The following is a 21,660-nucleotide window of genomic DNA, read 5'->3' on the forward strand; positions in this document are numbered from 1 at the left end:
GGCTGCGGATGCCATATGCCCCAGGAGCCTCTGAAAATGTTTCAGTGGCACCACTGTCCTGCCTATGAAGGAACTCAGCCAGTTCAGCACCGACTGGGCACGTTCGTTGGTGAGACGTGCCATCATACTCACCGAGTCTAACTCCATACCGAGATAAGAGATTCTCTGCACAGGGGAGAGCTTGATCTTGTCTCGGTTGACCTGAAGCCCCAACTGCCTGAGGTGCCGAAGCACGAAGTCCCTGTGATCGCACAACTCCTCTCGCAACCTGGCCATAATGAGCCAGTCATTGAGATAGTTGAGGATCCTGATGCTCACTTCCCATTGTGGGGCAAGGGCGCCCTCCGCGACTTTCGTGAAGTCGCGGGGGGACAGGGAGCCGAAGGGGAGGACCTTGTACTGCCATGCCCGACACTCGAACGCAAACCGTAGGAACGGTCTGTGATGAGGACGTATCGAGACATGAAAGTACGCATACTTCAGGTCGATCGCTGCAAACCAATCCTGGGATTAAACGCATTTGATAATACGTTTCTGCGTTAGCATCTTGACCGGGAGCTTGTGAAGGGCCCGATTCAGGACTCGCAGATCCAAGATAGGTCCACCGCTTTTCTTGGGTACGAGGAAGTGAGGGCTGAAAAACTCCTTTCTCATCTTGGCTTGAGGGACCGGCTCGATTGCATCCTTCGCCAACAGGACAGCAATCTCCTCACGCAAGACAGAGGTGTCTCTCGGACTGCCACCGAAGTCTCGAGAATGCCATAGAACTTGGGAGGTCGCCTGGCGAACTGAATCGCGTAGCCGAGTTGAACCGTCCAAACAAGCCAGCAGGACGGGTTGGGCAACGCAAGCCACGCTCTCAAACTCCGTACGAGTGGCACCAAAGGGACAGTCGGCGTACCCGCAGTGGTTCAGCGATGGGGAGTTGTGCTGAGTGGCCCAGAAGGCATCGCATTCTGAGTTATTACAGCAAAACTCCCTGTGTCCCCGGAGGAACTGGCCAGAGACGCGTGGAGAGGCGTTGCATCTCCGAACCGCGACCTCTTGGCCACTGGCGATAGGGGGCGTCGTGGGTGAGAGTGAGGAAGTGGTGTGTCGCTCACTGTCAACCTACGAGCCTAGCAACCCAGAGGAAAAGGAAACTGCTCTTTCTTTGACAATGTGGTTGCCGCTGGCCATCGAGCCAATGGCGGAACAGAAAGAAAAAGATTCCCCGCCCGGCCCTCCTCCGGGGGAAGGACCGGTGCTGTCCTCAGCACCTCCAGAAGAGCAGTCTCCCACATCTCTGGGTTGCCCGTGTCAGGGCCGCTTCGTCATCTTCCTAGAGAATCTAGCGGCCGGATGCGACACGGGGGGCGCCGCTCTCCTGCGTGGGGCTCGACCCGCCAGCCTCGATGATGTTTCAGCACGGGGCGGAGCCGGTGTGGAGAACGCAGGAGGGTGCCCATGGCGACGAGCAGGCTGAGACACGGCCCGTGACGGAACGGTGATAGATGGAGGATCACGTCGGGGCAAGATGTGCTGTATGGCCTCAGTCTGCTTGTTGTACTGCTGAGAACTGCTGGGCACAGCCCTCGACAGCGTCGCCACACAGGCCAGCCTGGAAAATGGGAGCGTCAAGAAAGCGCACTTTGTCAACGTCTCTCATCTCGATCAGGCTGAGCCAGAGATGGCACTCCTGGACCACCAGAGTGGACATTGCCTTCCCGAGGGACCGCGTCGTGACTTCCGTCGCCCAGAGGGTGAAGTCAGTCGCCGTACGCAGCTCCTGCATCAACCTCGGGCCTGTACTACCCTTGTGCATTTGTTAAGGCCTTGGCTTGGTGAGCTTGCAGGATTGCCATGGCATGCAGGGCAGAGGCAGCTTGGCCCGCAGCACTGTAAGCTTTGGCAGTGAGAGCCGCCGACATATAGGCTTTGGACGGGAGACGCGGACAATTCCTCCAAGTGGCGGCGTTTTGCGGGCACAGGTGCACCGCAATCGCTCTCTCCACCTGGGGAATATCGACGCACCCCCAGCCGCCCAGCCATCGAGGGTAGTGAGGACGAAGGAAGGAGACGAGCGGCTTCTGGCCGTAAAAGGGGCCGTCCACAACTACATCACTTCCTCATGCACCTCCGGGAAGAAAAGAAACCAGAGCAGAACGCGGTTGTGAGAAACCAATCATCCAGCCGCGAGCGCTCAGGGCTAGGCGGTGTATTCACCTCCAACCTGATGCCCACAGCTGCCCGGGCAAGCATGGCCGTCAACTCTGGGTCCGATTCGGCAGTGGCGACAACACCCGAGGGGGGCAGCCCCGCCGAATTGGCAGAGAAACCGGGACGGGTAGTGACAGAGGGGTCTGCTCCTTTCCCTTTAAGAACAGAAAGACGCGATCGCAGCGCGGGCATGAACCATCCACGAATGCGTCTTCAGCGTGCTGAATGCACAGACACAGAAGACAACGCTCGTGGCCGTTGTCAGAGGACAGGAAACGACCGCATCCAGAAGGACACGGACGAAACGGCGTCTTTAAAAAGACGCGAATCGTCCATGATTTGCTCTTTTAGGAAATCTGCTCTTTTAGTTGAAGCGCCATGGGGAATCGCTGAAAGGGACACCGCTGTTCGCGCCGTACCGCCAACCAGAACAGCAGATGAATGGCTTTGTGGAGTATAACAGCTTTTCATACAACCACTCGGTTCCAACGCAAAAATCTGAAGAGTCAACCACTCGGTTCCAAAGCAAAAATCTGAAGAGTGGATGCACCTGTCGCCTATTTATACCCGTATGCACGGGGAGTGGGTCAGGTATGCAAAATCCACTAGCCAATTTTCATTGGCGTTTTCTCTTAAACTCAGAGATGATTGGCCTCCCAAGTGAGACCCCATATGTCGTTCGACATAACTCGTAGTGACCGACAGATAGGGAACCATGGTTAAACAACACTAAGTGGGCACTGAGACGAGTATGCCGGCCTGCAGAGTGGACAACATGCAAGTGGAAAAAAGACAAGTTACATGTGTCTCTTGAAATCTTACGTACTTCTCTGACCAGCTATCAAAAAGCTGTGCAAGCAGTTAAATCTAAATATTTCTCTGACATCATATCAAGAAATTGCCAATTGAATTTTTTTCCACTATAAATTTTCACTTTGATAAATCAGCCATAGCTTGTGAAAGTTTTCTTAGATACTTCACAAATAAAATAAGTGATATCAGACAGCTTATTATCCCTGTAGATTATGATCCCTCGGTCCCTCCTGCCTGTGAATTTGAACCAATTTCTAAAGATTCTCTTCAAGAACTTACTAAGCAATTAAAACCCACTATGTCTTCAGCTGATATTATTCCAACACATTTATTCATTAAGGTTTTGGATGTTATTGGGCCTTGTATCCTGTCTATAATAAATAAGAGTCTTTTTGAAGGGACTGTCCCAGAATATTTTAAACATGCAAGAGTCAAACCTCTCTTAAAACGACAAAAATTTGGATGTGACTGTGTTATCCAATTTTAGGCCTATTTCCAATTGACCTTTTATCACTAAAATCTTAGAGAAAGTTGTTTCTAATCAAACGCTAAGCTATTTAGATTAAAATGGTGTGTTTGAAACTTTTCAGTCAGGGTTTAGGAAACATCACAGTACCGAGTCTGCCCTTTTAAGAGTATTAAATTATATCTTGCTATAAGTTGATACTGGTAACTCTGTAGTACTTTTGCTTTTAGACTTAAGCGCAGCATTTGACACAGTAGATCACAGCAGAGGCGTCATGCCCCCTCAGATTTCTGAGCCACGTGGATTTTGAATGCAGCTTCCAAAAGACAAAAAATAGCAGAATAATATTTTTTATATTTGATGCAATCACACCGGTGTGATTAGATCGTTCAGTGCGGCACATCATCAGCTGCTAAATTCAAATCTGCGTTCGCTGGCTGGCGCTGAGCCAGAGACAGACGGGTTTGTACAGCGCTGCATTATAACCAATCACACATGATTCTGTTGAGCTTATGAATGCAATGGCCAATCATAGGTGTTCAGATGAGTCATCGCTGAAACGCAGTGTTTTGTTCACTCGCTCGCTGACTGAATTCTCTGCCGAATTCTCTCATCAGAAACAACCAAGTGCAGATGTGAGTAAGAATGCATTTAAGATATTCATTTCACAGTGTAAACAGCTTCAGTGATTTAAATGGGAGTTTTTGAGAGTGCCTGAACTCTGGCTAGACTGAATGAAAATGTTCTTTGATAATGTACATTTTCTTTGCTCTCTGTAAAATGAAAGTGTTATAGGCTAATTAGTAACTTACAATATTGTTATTAAATTCACATGAAATACAAAGTCAGTCGTATTAAAAATATTTTTTACGGCATGTCGCATGACACCCATATCTGGTACTTAAGATGGTTTTTTATGTGTAGTTAATAGATTTCACTATTAGTCTACTTTGCCCATCACCCATTATAGATAAAATAACATAATTTATAAAGGTGCAAAACGCATTTAATTACACATATTTGAGAATCTAGATATTTCCTGATTGAGAATATTTTAAATGAAAAGGTAAAAAATAAATAAATAAAACATATGCCTATATCAGTTATACAGTCATATCGTGGATGCTGTATGTCACATTGAGCGCAACCCCCCCAACTCGTGCCCCCTCAAAAATAATGAGTGCATGACGCCCCTCTTATTTCCCATCTTCAACACTGGACTGGCACCTTTGTATCTTTCTGACCTTTTGAGTTTACACACCCCAGCTAGATGTCTAAGGTCATTGAATCAGAAACTCTTTTTGGTCCCTAGATCTAGGCTGAAGAAAAACAGTGACCGGGCTTTTGCCATAGCCGGCCCTAAACTGTGGAACAAGCCAATCTCTATTAGAACAATTGCAACAGAAACACTTTTTAAAGCAAAACTAAAAACCTATCTTTTAGACAAGTCTTAGAGTGTATGAGCCAAAAGGGGCTTATTCAAAATGATTATTTGTTTGTCTGTCTTGTCACATTATTTTTATGTATTTTGATTTCTTTTAAATGATATTGTTCAGCACAAAGGTCAACCATTGTTGTTTTATAGTGCTTTATAAATACAAATTTAATTATTATTATTTATTTTTATTTTTTTAAAGTTTCAAAAGTTTCTTGGCCAATGGTACCACAGTATATTATATATACAGTGAATATATATTCACACACACTCAAATTGTTGTTGAAAATTCAAAACGTATGATAATTTACAAACTAAATAACGGCGATTAGCCAATCAGAACGCTATTTTTTATACCTTTAAGATATGATAGGCTCATGCCACACAAGCAAGAATGCAATCTCCCTAATATCAGCACGTGTGTGCGATGGCCAATGTGATATTAATTTTATACAACAGAAATTCAACAAACAAGAAGTTAATTGAGTGAGTTACATTTTATACACAATATTGTCAGTTCCAAACAAAGCCGGAGCAAAACTGTTGTGCATCTCAGAGCAACACTGTGATGATTCTTTCCTGAATTAATCTGCTTTTTAACGAATCGAGTGAGCCAATGATTTAATTATCCATTTATATTTTTATTTAACTAAATTAGAAGTGAATCAAGGCAACGAGTTTGCACTTTAAGTCAACAAATTAGTTTTTACAGTGTGGTTGACTGAATACATGTGGCCAAAAGTGTTTTTCAGCATCAGTGAAACTCCACGTCCAAAAGTGTTTAAAGATCAGTTTTTCACACTGTCTGTAATTTTCAGTCGCTATATAATTTGATGACATTTCAATTTTGGCATTGTAACAGCAGCCATATGCCCAGAGGACGTAACAGTAAAGTGTTCATTTACCTTGAACTCCATTGAGCAGCAGATCGACTCCATTCTTATAGTAGCTGAATGCCGCCTCATAGTCTTCATTGACTTCTCGGTCCAGTGCCATGCGAATCTGTTGGGCTGCATCTAGCAGATAGTCTTTCTTTGCCATGTTTGTCAGTCAGCTGGAGAGGACAAGCGTCCACAGGAACCAGAGCCAGGTGTTGGATCTGTAGTTGTGAAATCACTTGTGAAGTGGCACATCTCTGGTCATTAAAGACCCTCCCAGCAGCCCCTCGTCTCTCCTGCATTCACACACATGTGAAGTGAGGCCAGTGTCCACCTGTGCAACACAGAGCCAAAATACACAATCACCACATTATGCACAAAACATCAGCTTTTTACAGACATGTATTCATTAGTTAAGGTGGTGCTGTGGTATGTACTGTATGAAAATGTGCCACATACTGTATGAAACATACACACGTCTGTTTTACTGTTCTTGTTTTTAATTATATTTTATATATTTTTTTACTTTTTTATTGCTAATTGTATTTTTGTTATGAACATCTGTTATGAATATGATTATATAAACTATTTTTATATAAAGCACTCTGAATTACCATTAATGTGATATAATATATAAATAAAATTGCCACAATTTGTTACATTGATTTAGAATGTCTGAAAGCTTATTTCTGCCATATAATATAATTATAAAAAAGTTAATTGTGTCTTTTTTATTAGAATTGCAAGTTTACATCTCGTAATTCTGACCCTTTTTTTTCTGAATTCTTAGTTCTGATAAGAAAAGTCATAACTGCGAGATATAAACTCGCAATTTCAAGACATAAACTCAAAGTTCTGAGAGAAAAGTCACAATTGCGAGACATGAACTTACGATTTCCAGATATAAACTTAAAATTCTAAGAAAAAAGAAAAAATGTAGAATTGTGATATAATCTCTCAATTGTTTAAGATATAACTCATAATTCTGAGTAAAAAAAAAATCAGAATTGCGAGATATGAACTTGCAATTTCAAGATATAAACTCATAATTCTGAGGAAAAAATCAGAATTGCAAGATAAAAATTGATATCTTGCAGTTTACAATAGTGTGAGAAAAAAAAAGGTCTCAGGTTATGCATGTAACCATGGTTCCCTAAGAAGGGGAGTGAGACCCTGCATCCCCTACAGAGCCTCAGCATGACGACTCTAAATCGAGAGGAGACTAACGATATCCCTCGCTCAGAATACCATGCAAGGAGGCTCACAGAGAGCCTACTACTCGCAATGCTATCCTAGCGGAGCTCCAGAGAGCGGAGGCCTCAGTAAGATAACTCTAAGATAACAGACGCGACCTGAACGTGGCTGCTCCAGATGTGACGTCATAAGCTGCCGCCTGCCAATGTCAAGTTCATTGTTGTGTTCAGAATCATGCTTCAGACACCGGTCATGCCAGGAGCATTCTCCATTGCGCCCGCTAGAATCCAGTCAGAATCTAGAGTCTGACCGATCCGTTTTACAAAATTTGTAAAAATGAACATAATGCACTACGACTCACCTTTGCCCCTGAGACCTGTCACATAAAACAGTCATGTGACTCAGTGTTTCCATCTGATCAAAGTCTCTCACGGGCCTCCAGTGCGGACGAGGCTTTAACCTGAATAAAGTTCATATTCACCCTATATCGCAGAAGAACAGAGACTGTGTGAGATATAGACTTGTGCCGGTATTCGGTAATGCGATATATCACGGTAATGAATGTGCACGATATTGTTATTGTGGGCACTTCTAAATACCGTGAATAATTATATATTACAAATTATTCAGAATTTTTAATGCATTTTAAGAATACTTTTCCCATCAACTGGTCAAAATGCACAACACCGCTGTATGCTGCATTGTTATAAGAAAAATGTTACTAAACCTGTTATACTGTATTAATGCAGCACTTTTTTTTTAAACTAAATTTCAATATCGTGATAATACCGCATACCGTGATAAAAGCATTAGCAATTAATTGCAACATGAAAATTTGATACCGGCATATCCCTGGTGAGATACAGTGCTTTCTGAGAATGAATGCGATCCTGTAATGTTAATTCTCCTAACAAAGTTACAAACAGTACTGATGGCTTAATTCCTAACTAAAGCTACCTAATCACTGTCCACTGCCAACAGACATGCAACGTGAAAGAATACAGAAGATCAGAACAAGATATGTATTATTTGTAACTCTACATGATATCAGTCAAATAACAAAAAGTGTCACAAAAAAAAAAAAGTCACAAACTTTCTTGCTGCAGTACAACGATAAAATAAAATATAAATATAAAAACAATTTTAAAATAAAATATATATTTTAAAAAACTAAACTTACATTTTATATCAGCTAATCATTGCCAAGGCAACATTCCTCTTTTTCTAAACAGTTTGAGTTAAAATATTAAAATTACTGAAACTAAATAAACTAAAAACTAAACCTTAATTTAAAAAATAATAATTATATATATATATGAACTGGCAAATATTGACCAAAGTATGAGCAGGTGATGATGTGCCATAAAACACATCAGAGACTAAATATGTAAATAAATCACCGTGCCATAAATAGCATCAGTGTTTCCAAAACCTGTTCAGGCAGTTTTTGTCAAATGAAAGTGAAAGTCGGCGAAAAAACAAGCTTGTTCCCTTAACATAATTTACCAGTGCAAACTTAAAAAAAATACTATAAATACTGCAGTAAAATACACTCACAATTAAGCACGAGACACAGTCATCAAAACATGATACATAAACCAGAACAGCTGAGAGACTCGTCTTTCTCCCGGAGATCCCACACGCATTTGAACAGTTGATGTATGTTGTGTGGTATTAAAGGTTTAGTTAGCAGATAATAGTTCTGACGCACCGCAGGAGCGCAGTGATGATGATGAACGCATGAAGCTGTGACGTCACGCCTGACCCCAGCCTGTTATTTCACGGTGACGACGATGATCTTACACTGCACTTACTGTACTGTTACTAAACGGTGCCTGTGTGTGAGGCAGAGCCTGAATGACAGAGCGGGGATCATTCAGCACGCGTCACTAGCACTAATATTACATAATGAAGAGAAAACCAACCGTGCGCGAGACTCCCCTTCTCATCCTCAGCATCCGCAGTCAGCATCAGGAAGACCAAACAACAAGCGCTTCCTATTGGCGGAGCATGAGGTCACCCCGTGACGTCACCACGCCGCATCCCTCCCTGGATGCGGTAATTAACTCTTTTTTACACAGTAGCAAAATGCCGTAAATATTAAAGCTTTGTTTAGGGCAGCACAACTTGTAATTAATCAACTGCATGAATGACAGCATAGAACACGTGTGGGGGAAAAAAAACACATAAATATCACAACATAAAACTGACATTTATGAAAAAATACTCTTGTCCTGAGACCACAAATCAAGCTTTTTCAGGTCAAATCTGCCTTGATCATCTCTTCTCTAAATATTTCAGTGTGCTTTATTGCTTTGTTGTGCTTTATTCTCAAAATATGATGATATTGTCTGGAGGACAAAATTCACTGAAGAATATGATAAATAGCCTAGTTTCCTTTTAGACCAACATAGAAAACACTGATATAGAAAACAAGTATGCAAGCAAGCTGGTGAATGCATGTATTTATTTATTTATGTGTGTGCATTTTATTGTGATGATTTCGAATTGCAGACACCCATGAAATGTATTTTGTCGTTTATTGTTTATTATTTTTTAATGCTTGATTTAGCATTGTTTTTTGGTTCACAATATCAGTACATGTGTGCTTTATTTGTTGTGCTTTATTCTCAAAATATGATGATATTGTCTGGAGGACAAAATTCACTGAAGAATATGATAAATAGCCTAGTTTCCTTTTAGACCAACATAGAAAACACTGATATAGAAAACAAGTATGCAAGCAAGCTGGTGAATGCATGTATTTATTTATTTATGTGTGTGCATTTTATTGTGATGATTTCGAATTGCAGACACCCATGAAATGTATTTTGTCGTTTATTGTTTATTATTTTTTAATGCTTGATTTAGCATTGTTTTTTGGTTCACAATATCAGTACATATCTTATTTTCAAAATAAAAAAATAAATAAAAAAAACTGTGCACCTAATCATATTTAGAAGCATAGTTTCTTAAGTTCTTTATATGTGACAGGGGTATATCCTTTCTAAAAGAACTAACATCTTGGTACTAATATGCACAGTTTAGGTATTTCTATAGCTTTATGCACTCATTAGGGGTAAATTGGGTACAAAGAGAGTGTTTGTTCCTCATACGTTGCTTTGATCTTGTTTGTGAGTCAGCTTTTTAATGCAAAATGCTGTTCACTTTTAACATGAAGAATTTCAATATTCCTGTAAGTTAATGATTCATTTCATATCATACACGGAGTTCATAGATTTTTATATTTCTTGCTATATCTCTGTAGGTTGGAAAAGTCTCTTTTTCCCTGTAATTATTTATAGATATATAAATAATTATAGATTATCTGAATGTTTTTGCCTTTCATGTTGTTTAGGGGAATGTTTGGCAATCTTGTATATGTTGTGTGGAAACATATCGCCCATTTAACCTTGTTAATCATTTTGTTTAATACAACATATTTTTTTTTAAAACAACATAACAAAATACAAGATAATGATGAAAATCATTAATTTTGTTTACGTGCCCTGCAATGATTTTCAATTCATTTTGTCCCTGTCAATATAGAAAGTTAGTATGGATACTGTAGACTAAATTTATGGATGAAAATAAATCCTATATAAATTGCCATGTTTAATTATTGCCATGTTAGATCTGTATTTTTCATCTTGCTCCCCATAGTGTCTACATCTTGTATTCCATTCATGGTTTTCTAGCTCAAAACATAAAGAAAGCCAAGCGTTTAATCACGCTGAGGCTTTGGCTGTGTCATGTGATATACAGTGTAAAAGATATGCATTGATTTATTCTTATTTTTGCTCTGGCTCCGGTTACTAACGTAACCTCGGTTCCCTGAGAATAGCGGGAACTAGTGTTGCGTGAAATGCTTTGGGGAAACTCCTGTTTACTCTGATACTCAAGTAAGCCTATGTAAGTCGGCGCTGAATGCCATTTCATCAGAATCTTTCGACTGATAGCGACAGTCATCGACTTGTGTGCAGCCTTATAGCACGGCAGTCTACGCAACGCTCATTCCTGCTATTCTCAGGGAACCGAGGTTATATTAGTAACCGGACTCTGTAAGTCCTCTGAGGTGTAAGCCAGGGCTATAGCATCTAGCATCCAGTGGGATAGTCTCTGCTTCATAACTGGCAGCCCTTTAGAGCGGCTTCCGAAGCATACAAGGAGCTGCTCTGAATGCCCAAAGTGGCTAATCTCTAAGGGCCCAAACCAGGCAGAGCAAATTAGGACCCTGCTCATCCTCTGAATTAGGAAGAGCTAGAACGGTGATGACTTGTGCTCTGAACGGAGTGGAGAGAGGCACATAGACATGTCTTGGTTTAAGGAAGACTTTACAGTCATTAGGCCCAAACTCAAGTCAGGAAGCGCTGACTGAAAGCGCTTGCAGATCACCCACTCGCTTGACCGACGCTAAAGCCAAAAGGAGGGCAGTCTTAAGCATCAGAGGCCGTAAGTCGGCCGACTGGAGCGGCTCACAGGTGGGACCTCGAAGGGTCAGTAAGACTCTGACCATGCCAGGGGCAAACTCCAGGCATGAAGGTGAGACTGAGAGCGCCTGAAGGTCTCCTATTCTCTTAAGGGAGGAAATAGCAAGGAGAAAAACTGTTTTTAAGGTCAGGAACTTGACTGGCACTTCCTCAGTAGGTTCAAAGGGGGCATTGTACAGGCCCTCCAGAACCACCTCCAAGTCCCAGGTTGGTATTTTAGTGTGCTGTGCAGGTCTCAGCCTCAGAGTACCACGGAAGAAACAAGTTACAAGTGGATCTCTTCCCAATGACTGACCACCTAGAGTGAGTGGCTGCCACGTACACCTTCAGAGTGGACGGAGATAACCCTGCGGAGAATCGCTCCTGCAGAAATTACAGAACTGTACCAACTGGGCAGTTAACTGGGTCTTGGAGTCACTGTCTGAAAAGTTTCTACTTCAGGGCGCACTATGTCCTCGTGGCGGGATCTCTGGACTGGAGCCCCCTGCCTGAGAGAGGAGGTCCCTCCTGATCGGAATTTCTAAGGGAGAGCCGTCGAGAAGGGACACAAGGTCCGAGAACCACCCTCGGGCCGGCCAGAATGGGGCTATTGACGGACCCCGTCCCTGCGTACTCTCTCCAGAACTCCCGGTAGCAGAGCGATTGGGAGAAAAGGGTACAGACGAAGCCTCTGCCACATCTGCGATGTAGGAGCTGAATGCGTGAGGGAGAACCAGAGCGGACAGTGTTTCGTTTCCTGTGACGCAAATAGATCCACTTCTCCCATCCACTCAGATCCCTCTGCTAAATCCACCTGCGATCCCTATGACAACAGCTTATGCTGAGCCTCAGCCGCAGCGGGACCGGAGCCAAGAGGATCGCGAATCTGGCCGCTTTCATCAAACAAGGCCAGGCGGGAGCAGAGAACATGTGGCGGGAGCTGCTTACACTGGGCACAGCTACCTCCCAAACAAGCGACGCACAGATCATATGTGTCCCCGTCAGTAATAAAGCGGGGACATGGGGGAGCACACAGCCGGAAGCGCCTTTGCCGATTTTTGTTTACACTTAGACATTTTAATATCTTACTAAAAGAGGCAAACTGACTCACTAGCAATGCTTGTGCAAACACTCCACAGACACACACACACACAATGCACTACTGAATAGCAGAAGCTTACCGGTGCTATTTCGGATGCTTCTGTCATGTTTTGCAAACAGAACCCAAATGCAGAACAGCAAGCGGAGCTCATTAAAGGGGTCATGAACTGCCCTTTTTATTATTACTTTGTACTGCTCTCTGAGGTCCACTTATAATGTTATCAAGAATTTTGCATTAAAAAAAATCACAATTTAGAAGTAACAGGCTATTTTCTGTCCTGTTTTGACCCCCTCTCATCAGAACACTCCGTTTGAATAGGCGTGGCGGACTGTAGACTCGGAAGTAAACGCCCACCGCTATGATTGGCTAACAGTTTTGCATATTTAAAAATCTGCATTAATGTTTGACAGCTGACATCATTCACAGATGGACCCTGCTGTGATTTAGGTTAAAAAAGCATAAATACTCAGTACATACCAAACGATCTGTAATAACAAAGCAATAGTGACCAGGTAATAAAAACAGTTACTCACGCTTTTGTGTTGTGACATTACTGTCGGATCCAATATAATTGCACAGCATCGTCTTTTAATTTCAGACTTTCAGAAAATCCGACGTCGAGTTGTGCCTTGTTTGTAAACGAATCCGCAGTGAAATGAAGTGAACAAACGACCAACCTTTTATAAACGCGGTCTGGAACTTCATTAAAAATAAAGCTCTTTCCTAACGTTGGGATCAAAAGGAAGGCAATGCAAAGACTGTGTTTGTCCACAATTTGGCACTGCACAGCGTCTTGTTATCTTCGGAGCCATCTTTATTGTTTGGTTTCTGTGTAGACCTGCATTCGTCTTTCTCGTTATTTACAATATGTGCGTGAATCAGTGGGCGGAGCTAAACAGGCAGTGATGTAGAATTGGTGGGCGGAGCTAAACAGGCAATGATGTAGAATCGGTGGGCGGAACTAAACAGGCAATGATGTAGAATCGGTGGGCGGAGCTAAACAGGCAGTGATGTAGAAGCAGGAGTTGATCTTCTTCTGCGGAGGCGGGGTTTAGCCGCACTATTACGTCATAGAGCGGAACATTCCACAAGCTTTCGTTTTGGCAGATTGGCTTCAATGTAAGCTGTTTTTAGAATAATGAGAAAGTTTTGAGTTCTGAAACTTACAGGATGTTTTTATAGTACGATGACCTCTTATATGTCAAAAGATCAAGGGAATTTTGATTTCTCAGTTCATGACCCCTTTAAAGATCTTTATTAACAAAAATAAAGAGCAACACAAAACTGGACTAAAACAAAGCCCAGACAACAGCCAACATGGCTAGAAAACAAAAGACCCATATAGGGCAAAAAAAAAAAACAGAACAGAACAGGGCTGAGCTGAGCTGAACTGCAACGAGCAACCAGGACAATGGACCAGCACAGGACAGAAAACACAAGGGGAATAGATAGGAGAGCAAACAAAGAAGGTAACGAGGGAAAGCAGGTGAGGCAAATAACCAATAATCAGGTAACAAGATGGGCGGAGTTAGACAATAGACAGGAGAGCACATGGCACCAACACAGGACGAGCCACTATTTACACAAAGACACAGGGGTGTCCTCTGGTGGCCATCTTGGGCACACCAGCTCATTGGACTGATTAATGTTACACACGTGCTTCAGAATGTGGTCATGCAGAGCTATTCCCTTGAGTTCCATGATGGGTAACAGTTTTTCTTTGTGGAAGCTTTGTGTTTGGTTAGCTCATAAAATATTAAAACTCAATTCAATATTATGTGTACAATTATTTAATTATGTCATCATGGTATTGTGGACGTGCTTTCTCATTTCATACAAACGCAGCTTCTGCCATTTAGCAACGTACACTGTAATGGATTATAAGATCACTAACAAACAGTTTTAAAACAGTTTCATCTTAATTATATATGAGCCTCATAAATATGATGCTCCACGTAAGCACGTATGCAAACTTTTTTAGATACATGTTGACTAAATGTTTAATTATTTAAAGTTTAAATTATTGATATACCTGAACCACTATGACACATAAGATCATAACATGCAAGAAATGATGCTTGTGTATACTTTTATTGCAATATTTGCACATTTCCACATGAAATGGATTACATTGTCAAGTCATTTTTGAAAGCAGTAGTTCATCTAAGCAATGTTGAACTTCACGTTGTAATACACATAGTAACCATTGTTGAACATGTAAAGTCTCTGATCGCTGGGATTGTAGTCCAGGTACATGTAAAAGTCCTGGAACTTCTCAAAGGGAATGCTAACATGGCTTTCCTCGTTTTTATTGGTGTCAAAGGTGTAAAAGATCTCCTCGGTTTGAGTGTCTATTGACCTGGTTGCGTAAAGGATGCCACAAATCATGAACGCGTTTGTGACAGACTGCTTGTATATGCTGGTCTGCCAAACCTCCTCTACTTCAAATGACACTTCATTGATCTTCCCTAAAACCAGTTTACCCTTCGATTCCTCCGTGGCGTAGGTTATATATATATATACACATATATACTATTGATATTCTAATATTATGTACAGTACAGTGACAGACTTCTGAAAAGCCCCCTTTGAGGGTTTAGGTTTTTTTTTTTAGTTAAGTGTACAAACGAAACAAATCCATCAAGACGGTTTAACTTTAAGCCATTAAATCACATGAAGAGACTGACTCATCTACATCTGGATGGCCTGAGGGTGAGGACATTTTCATCAAAATTTAATTTTTAGGTGAACTATTCCTTTAAGTCCTGCCCCTACAAGCTTGCACTTCTGAGTGCCACACCCACATCTCAACATCCAATTAAAAATCCAATGCTTACAAATCAAGTCTCGCCCTACATTTTTTTTTCCCGATAGTTTGTTACACTTGAAGGTACATTACAATACAAAAGAAAAAACTATCAGTAGGCTACTTCTGTGTTTTATTCTTCTTCTTGTATTAAGCAAGGAAACATAAAATATACATATGTAGATACAGGCTACCTGGAATACAACAAGAAAGGGCAATGCTTCCATACTTCAAATTCAGATTTCCAGGATTTCATTGACGACAGGCTTTCCAATTCTGAGAATACCTCCATGCTTACAGGACCCTAGGAGAAATCAGTGAAAGCAATAAATTCTAAAAATGCAATTATTTTTGCAAATAATAAAAGTTAATTGAAAATTTGTTTGTGTAACATTTTTATAGCTAGTGGAGTGCAATGGAAGATTATGTTATATATATATATATATATATATATATATACACACACATCATCAAAATTTAATTTTTAGGTGAACTATTCCTTTAAGTCCTGCCCCTACAAGCTTGCACTTCTGAGTGCCACACCCACATCTCAACATCCAATTAAAAATCCAATGCTTACAAATCAAGTCTCGCCCTACATTTTTTTTTCCCGATAGTTTGTTACACTTGAAGGTACATTACAATACAAAAGAAAAAACTATCAGTAGGCTACTTCTGTGTTTTATTCTTCTTCTTGTATTAAGCAAGGAAACATAAAATATACATATGTAGATACAGGCTACCTGGAATACAACAAGAAAGGGCAATGCTTCCATACTTCAAATTCAGATTTCCAGGATTTCATTGACCATGGGAACCTGGAGTCGGTAACTAATCCGGACATTTCAGTATTAAAGTAACATAATCTGACTACACTCAGTTTTTCCTTAAGACAAGTAATAAAAGCTAACTAGTCTCAATCTATGACTTAAGAGCCTGTGACCTGAATTATTTATTTAAAAGAGCCTGAGATAACAAATGGGCCCTGTTCTAGAATATTTAAATTTATATTTCCATTAAATACAAATGGAGATCTGTAAATATTCGTATATGTGTGCAATACTTAAAATTTTATTAAAATATATTTTTCAGAATAATCTCCTTTATGTATATCTGCTTATGCATCATGTACAACACAGTGTAAACTTAAGTTAAAATTTTCCTCTTAACATTCACAGAAAATGAGTGTTCCTACCTATTCCTGCATTAGAGAAGTCATCCTTATCATCCTGGCATTTCTCCAGTTTCCGCTGAAGTTTGGCGAACTCGATGCGAATCACTTCTAAGTTGCTCCGGTCGTAGCTCTCCAGTTGGTCAACGATTAAACTCATATTGCGAATCTTACAAAGAAAACAAATTAGACCCATGCAAATACTACAATGGCATGATGTTTTGTGTAAGTGAAGGAAGCTTCACCTCAATGTAGAGACTCTCGAAGGCCGGTGAAGATGAGTTTAGAGATGCTTTCAGTTGTGTGACCAGAGCCTCAAACTCTCTGAGCTCAATGCGGAGCAGCTCAAACTCCAGTTTGATGTACTTGTCCGGTCCGCTCTCCAGACTCTCCACACGAGTTGTCAGGTTGGAGAGATTGCTGAGAAGAACTTCCAGCTGAACCTTCAAACTACTGATCTGAGCATGTGAAAAAGAAATGATTAGAATTGCAGCAAATGAGAAAAAGGTGATAATGTAGACCTCTGCTGGTGGGTCGTGACCCAAAAACATCTCAGACAGACATAAATCTGAATAATAAAAGTAACCGTGTAATCATGTATTGCAACAGCAAAATGCATAGATTTAATTGACTTCTAACAGTGAGAAGGAGAATATGTCAAAGGTCATTTGTCCAATCACAAAATCATCTGTCATTAAATCAGACAGATGAACATGGACAGAATGTGTGATGCACTCAAAACCATCAACAACACAGGGTCAAAGAAAACATGATGAGGATGAACATGATCTGTGCTGTAAAGTATAGGCTTCTGAAAGCACCATGCCATCAAAATGCATTGAGTTGATTGGAAACCCAGAGGCATTTAGAAAAAAAATATATGATTAAAGACTTGAATCACACTTCTGCTCATTACAAAAATATTAATAATTGTGCTAAAATAACTCAAACTAAAATAATAAAAATCCAAAACTATATAGCCTAAGAAAGAAAAACACACACATAACAGAATGACTAAAACTTTAACAAAAATTAAAATCCTGGCTCAGGGATTCGACGTGGGGACCTTCTTGCTCTGAGGCAACAGTGAGACCCACCGAGCCACTGTGCTGCCTGAATTATAACTAATTCTATTATAACTACAATAGTATAACAGTAAAAACACTGGCTGGGTCCAATATAAAATCCACATCCTGAGCAAAACTGCTCATCTAGGTTGTATGAACATAATATACCTTGATGATCTGGAGCTTGACCTTTACAGACAGTTGATTTGAGGTGGTCTGCATGTGCTCCACACGGTCTGCTGGGAATGAAGTGTCAGGCAGGAACACATTACAAACACACTGTCCAAACTCCCCGACGGAGCCTTCGACACGGCCAGAGCCCCACTCTTCTAGTGACTGGACAGCAGGAAGGAAAACAGCATTATAGCTTTAGCTTCTTTACGTCTGCGACCGTTCAGCAAGGAATCAAATCTGAGATCGTGAGGTCAGAAGGACTCTTACCAGCCAGGAGTGAGCAGGAGCCACAAGCAGGAGGACAAGCAGCAGGAGATCCATCTTTTCGAAATGTTTCTCTTTCTCAGCTACAGCCTTATATACAGCATGTTATCAGAACTAATCTGCAGCACATGTCTGTTTCTCATGTGTATTGTGGTTGATATCCAACGGATGTATGATGATGTAGCTTATGCACACAGTTCATGTTTGCTTAAGACATTTTATTGGTGGACAACATGAGATGGTGAATTATTATAACACGCAAATTCGCAATCGACCTGAGAGGAAACGTTGTTTACAAAACCTGTTAAAGGTATTACGTGAAGTATTTTAATAACTTGCTATCACAATGACTGAGCTGCTGGTGTGTTCTCGACCTTTATCCATCCGTCTGTGCATCCAATCATCTGTCCATGCAAAAATAATGTGTTAAACTCTTTGGGGTGTTTCAACTGACAGCGCAGTCACCCACAAAAAAATAAAATAAATAAATAAAAATATAGCTGCAAGCAGCGATTACTGGGGTTCAGGCGCTTTAAGTCCTTTATGACATGGATGCTGTTGGAGTCGAGGCCAACCCGAAATGTATGGCTGATACCAGAACATATCAGCGATGGAGAATATGCTCACACACACACACACACACACACTCACACTCACACACACACACACACACACACTCACACACACACTCACACTCACACAAATGAAATGGTTAAATAATTATATTAACACTCATTAATCATGCTTACACACACACACACACACACAAACATGCACACACATTTTGTTGTGTATATAGATATTTGAAATAAATGACAGGTAACAAAATGCTTACTACAAGTCTTTATATGTCTTTATATATAATTTTCAGGTGTCAATTTGATCATAAATAGTTGTGTAGTTATAGCCATTTTTAGAATTTTTTCCTCTTATAGCGCCACCAAGTAGCCAAACTTTGCGATTTTTTTACTGTGACCATTGACACTCTATCTACAATTTCAATTAGGAGTGTCAATGGTCCATTTGAGAGATAGGTGGCGGTAATGCACTTATAAGTCTGCGATCCGCCGTAAAGCAAGAAGAAGAAGAAGACGCCTCACGCGCCAGCTGAAGAAGAAGACGCGAAGGCGCTCAGGACAGTTCAGACATTGCGGTGAAAATTAGAGGTAAAAAACGATATAAATACTGTTCAGTTTCTTACACAGACCGATCGTTTCGTGTGTTTACACATCAATGAATCGTCACGAGCCAGTTTGGTTTTGTTTGTGTATGTTTTTTGACTCTCAAAGCTGTGACTCCCATTCACTTCCATTATATGACTGACAGACTGCAACGGTTTGAGTTAAAAATCAGCATTTGTGTTCTACTGAAGAAACAAAGTCACCTACATATTGGATGCTCTGGGGGTAAGCAGATAAACATCACATTTTCATTTTTGGGTGAACTATGCCTTTAAGACAACGACAGACAATCCTCCATTTGAAAGCACAATCCACAGTAACATTCATCTTTGTGTTCTTTAGTATTAAGCAGGCACTTAAGTCTTTCTGAGGTTTGAACCTTCAACGATCAGTCACCAGCTTACATGTTTAACCATGAAGCCACCTCATATTACTGTAGTAGATGCAATGCCTGACTGACACTGAGACCAAACCCTGCGGCGTACGTTCCAGTTGGGCAGATGTCGATATACCCCCACGACCCCCAGTTCATCCCATTCAGCACAGTCAGCTCTGATCTGGAAAACATCATGGAAATGAAGTGATGCATTGCTACAGCACTGGCCTGATCGATTAAAATACTGATGAAATGAATTGATCAAGCAGACACAGAGAGCCAATGTAATACCATAACATTCTCAACTTTATTAAAGAAGATGGGTCATATTTGATTCTCTCGGCATCCAATCAAAGTAGTCAGAGGTCAAACATGACCCTATATGGATATTAAGAAATATAACTACAATTAAGATGTGTGTACGAGCATATATGTGTGTGTGTGCTTGGTTGCCGTTATCATACGTGTGTACCAGTGTGTCCGAGATCTAGTTCTCGTTTTGTCTAGGTGTGACCATGATGTGCACACAATGAAAGGAAGTTTCACAAGTGAAAGGAAGTCAAACGTGAAGCTTAAGAAATAAGAAATATTATATAAAAATATATATTTAATTAGAATAAGAAATAAGAAAGTTAACAGTCTTCTTAAGTCACGTGATGCTTTGTGTGAAGCAATAAATATCCACAGAACAAACTCAGATCAGTGTTCATTAATGAGCTGCATGTAAACACACTTTAGACAAACACTGACTGATCATTGAAACAGCTTTGCTTGATATTTTATTTAAATTTTTTAATCTTATACAAGATTTTAAAGAAAAATTGATTCTGTAAAGCAGAAATCGGACCTTTGAAAACATCATGGAAATTAAGTGATGCATTGCTACAGCACTGGCCTGATCAATTAAAATACTGATGAAATGAATTGATCAAGCAGACACAGAGAGCCAATGTACTACCATAACATTCTCAACTTTATTAAAGAAGATGGGTCATATTTGATTCTCTCGGCATCCAATCAAAGTAGTCAGAGGTCAAACATGACCCTATATGGATATTAAGAAATATAACTACAATTAAGATGTGTGTACGAGCATATATGTGTGTGTGTGCTTGGTTGCCGTTATCATACGTGTGTACCAGTGTGTCCGAGATCTAGTTCTCGTTTTGTCTAGGTGTGACCATGATGTGCACACAATGAAAGGAAGTTTCACAAGTGAAAGGAAGTCAAACGTGAAGCTTAAGAAATAAGAAATATTATATAAAAATATATATTTAATTAGAATAAGAAATAAGAAAGTTAACAGTCTTCTTAAGTCACGTGATGCTTTGTGTGAAGCAATAAATATCCACAGAACAAACTCAGATCAGTGTTCATTAATGAGCTGCATGTAAACACACTTTAGACAAACACTGACTGATCATTGAAACAGCTTTGCTTGATATTTTATTTAAATTTTTTAATCTTATACAAGATTTTAAAGAAAAATTGATTCTGTAAAGCAGAAATCGGACCTTTAAGCAAAAACTAAACAAAATAGTTTTCATATTCAAAAGAACCTTTCTGCACTATAAAGAAACATTTATGGAATGGAAAGATTTCATGGATGTTAAAGTTTCTTTATGGAACCATAAATGCCAACAAATAACCTTTATTTTTAAGAGTGTAGGATATAAATATGCCCTCGGAAAGGTAACAGAGTTTAGCACGGATGACAGTATTGTTCATAAATGTAGAGATCCTGTAGAGTTCACAGTTCATTCCCTGGAAATGCATGAACCGATAAGACAGTTACTTTGAATGCAGTGTAAGTCACTTTAGATCGAACCGTCTGCCACATGCACTAATGTAATCAAACATCTGATGTCAAACGTTGTCATAAAGGATGTGGGACTTCAAGGTGCTTCTCAGACAGAGACTTTAATGCTGATACATTAAAACAGGCCTTTCATTGCAGCAAACATATTAAAACAATTGTCCATTGGGAACAGAGTTAACTTACCAATAATAATAGACTAACTAAATTGGGTGACTAAAAATAATTCATACTGCATTGCAAAAAAAA

At 40.4% G+C, this 21,660-nt stretch overlaps 2 protein-coding genes across 2 annotated transcripts in view; both read right to left on the bottom strand.

Moving 5' to 3' along the window:
• Window positions 1–8,968, bottom strand: part of rps6kl1 (ribosomal protein S6 kinase-like 1) — a 24,547-nt gene extending 15,579 nt beyond the window's left edge. The window contains exons 1-2 of the mRNA XM_016564706.1: window positions 8,911–8,968; window positions 5,819–6,125 (exon numbers count right to left, since the gene is read on the bottom strand). Coding sequence (XP_016420192.1) covers window positions 5,819–5,954 — 136 coding nt within the window. The 5' untranslated portion in view covers window positions 5,955–6,125; window positions 8,911–8,968. The remainder of the gene's footprint in view (window positions 1–5,818; window positions 6,126–8,910) is intronic.
• A 4,333-nt stretch (window positions 8,969–13,301) lies between these two features.
• Window positions 13,302–18,095, bottom strand: LOC107749545 (olfactomedin-4-like). Its single transcript, XM_016564726.1, has 7 exons — window positions 18,042–18,095; window positions 17,769–17,936; window positions 16,779–16,991; window positions 16,558–16,702; window positions 15,623–15,666; window positions 14,665–15,088; window positions 13,302–13,314 (listed from the first exon to the last, which is right to left on the bottom strand). The coding sequence occupies exons 1-6, from the start codon at window positions 18,093–18,095 to the stop codon at window positions 14,720–14,722; spliced, it is 993 nt and encodes a 330-aa protein (XP_016420212.1). The 3' UTR covers window positions 13,302–13,314; window positions 14,665–14,719.
• Between the last annotated feature and the right edge of the window lie 3,565 nt (window positions 18,096–21,660).

The sequence above is a fragment of the Sinocyclocheilus rhinocerous genome, unplaced genomic scaffold (genome assembly GCF_001515625.1).
Source record: "Sinocyclocheilus rhinocerous isolate Xijiao unplaced genomic scaffold, SAMN03320098_v1.1 scaffold1071, whole genome shotgun sequence".
In the NCBI taxonomy this organism is placed as follows: domain Eukaryota; kingdom Metazoa; phylum Chordata; class Actinopteri; order Cypriniformes; family Cyprinidae; genus Sinocyclocheilus; species Sinocyclocheilus rhinocerous.

Excerpts from the sequence above, each read along its gene's own strand:
- LOC107749545 (XM_016564726.1), bottom strand. The coding sequence starts at position 18,095 with ATGGATCTCCTGCTGCTTGTCCTCCTGCTTGTGGCTCCTGCTCACTCC. Across the intron at positions 17,937-18,041 it reads CTCCTGCTCACTCCTGGCTG|TCACTAGAAGAGTGGGGCTC; the intron begins GTAAGAGTCCTT and ends CCTGCTGTCCAG. Across the intron at positions 15,089-15,622 it reads TCAGAATTGGAAAGCCTGTC|TATATATGTGTATATATATA; the intron begins GTCAATGAAATC and ends GAATATCAATAG.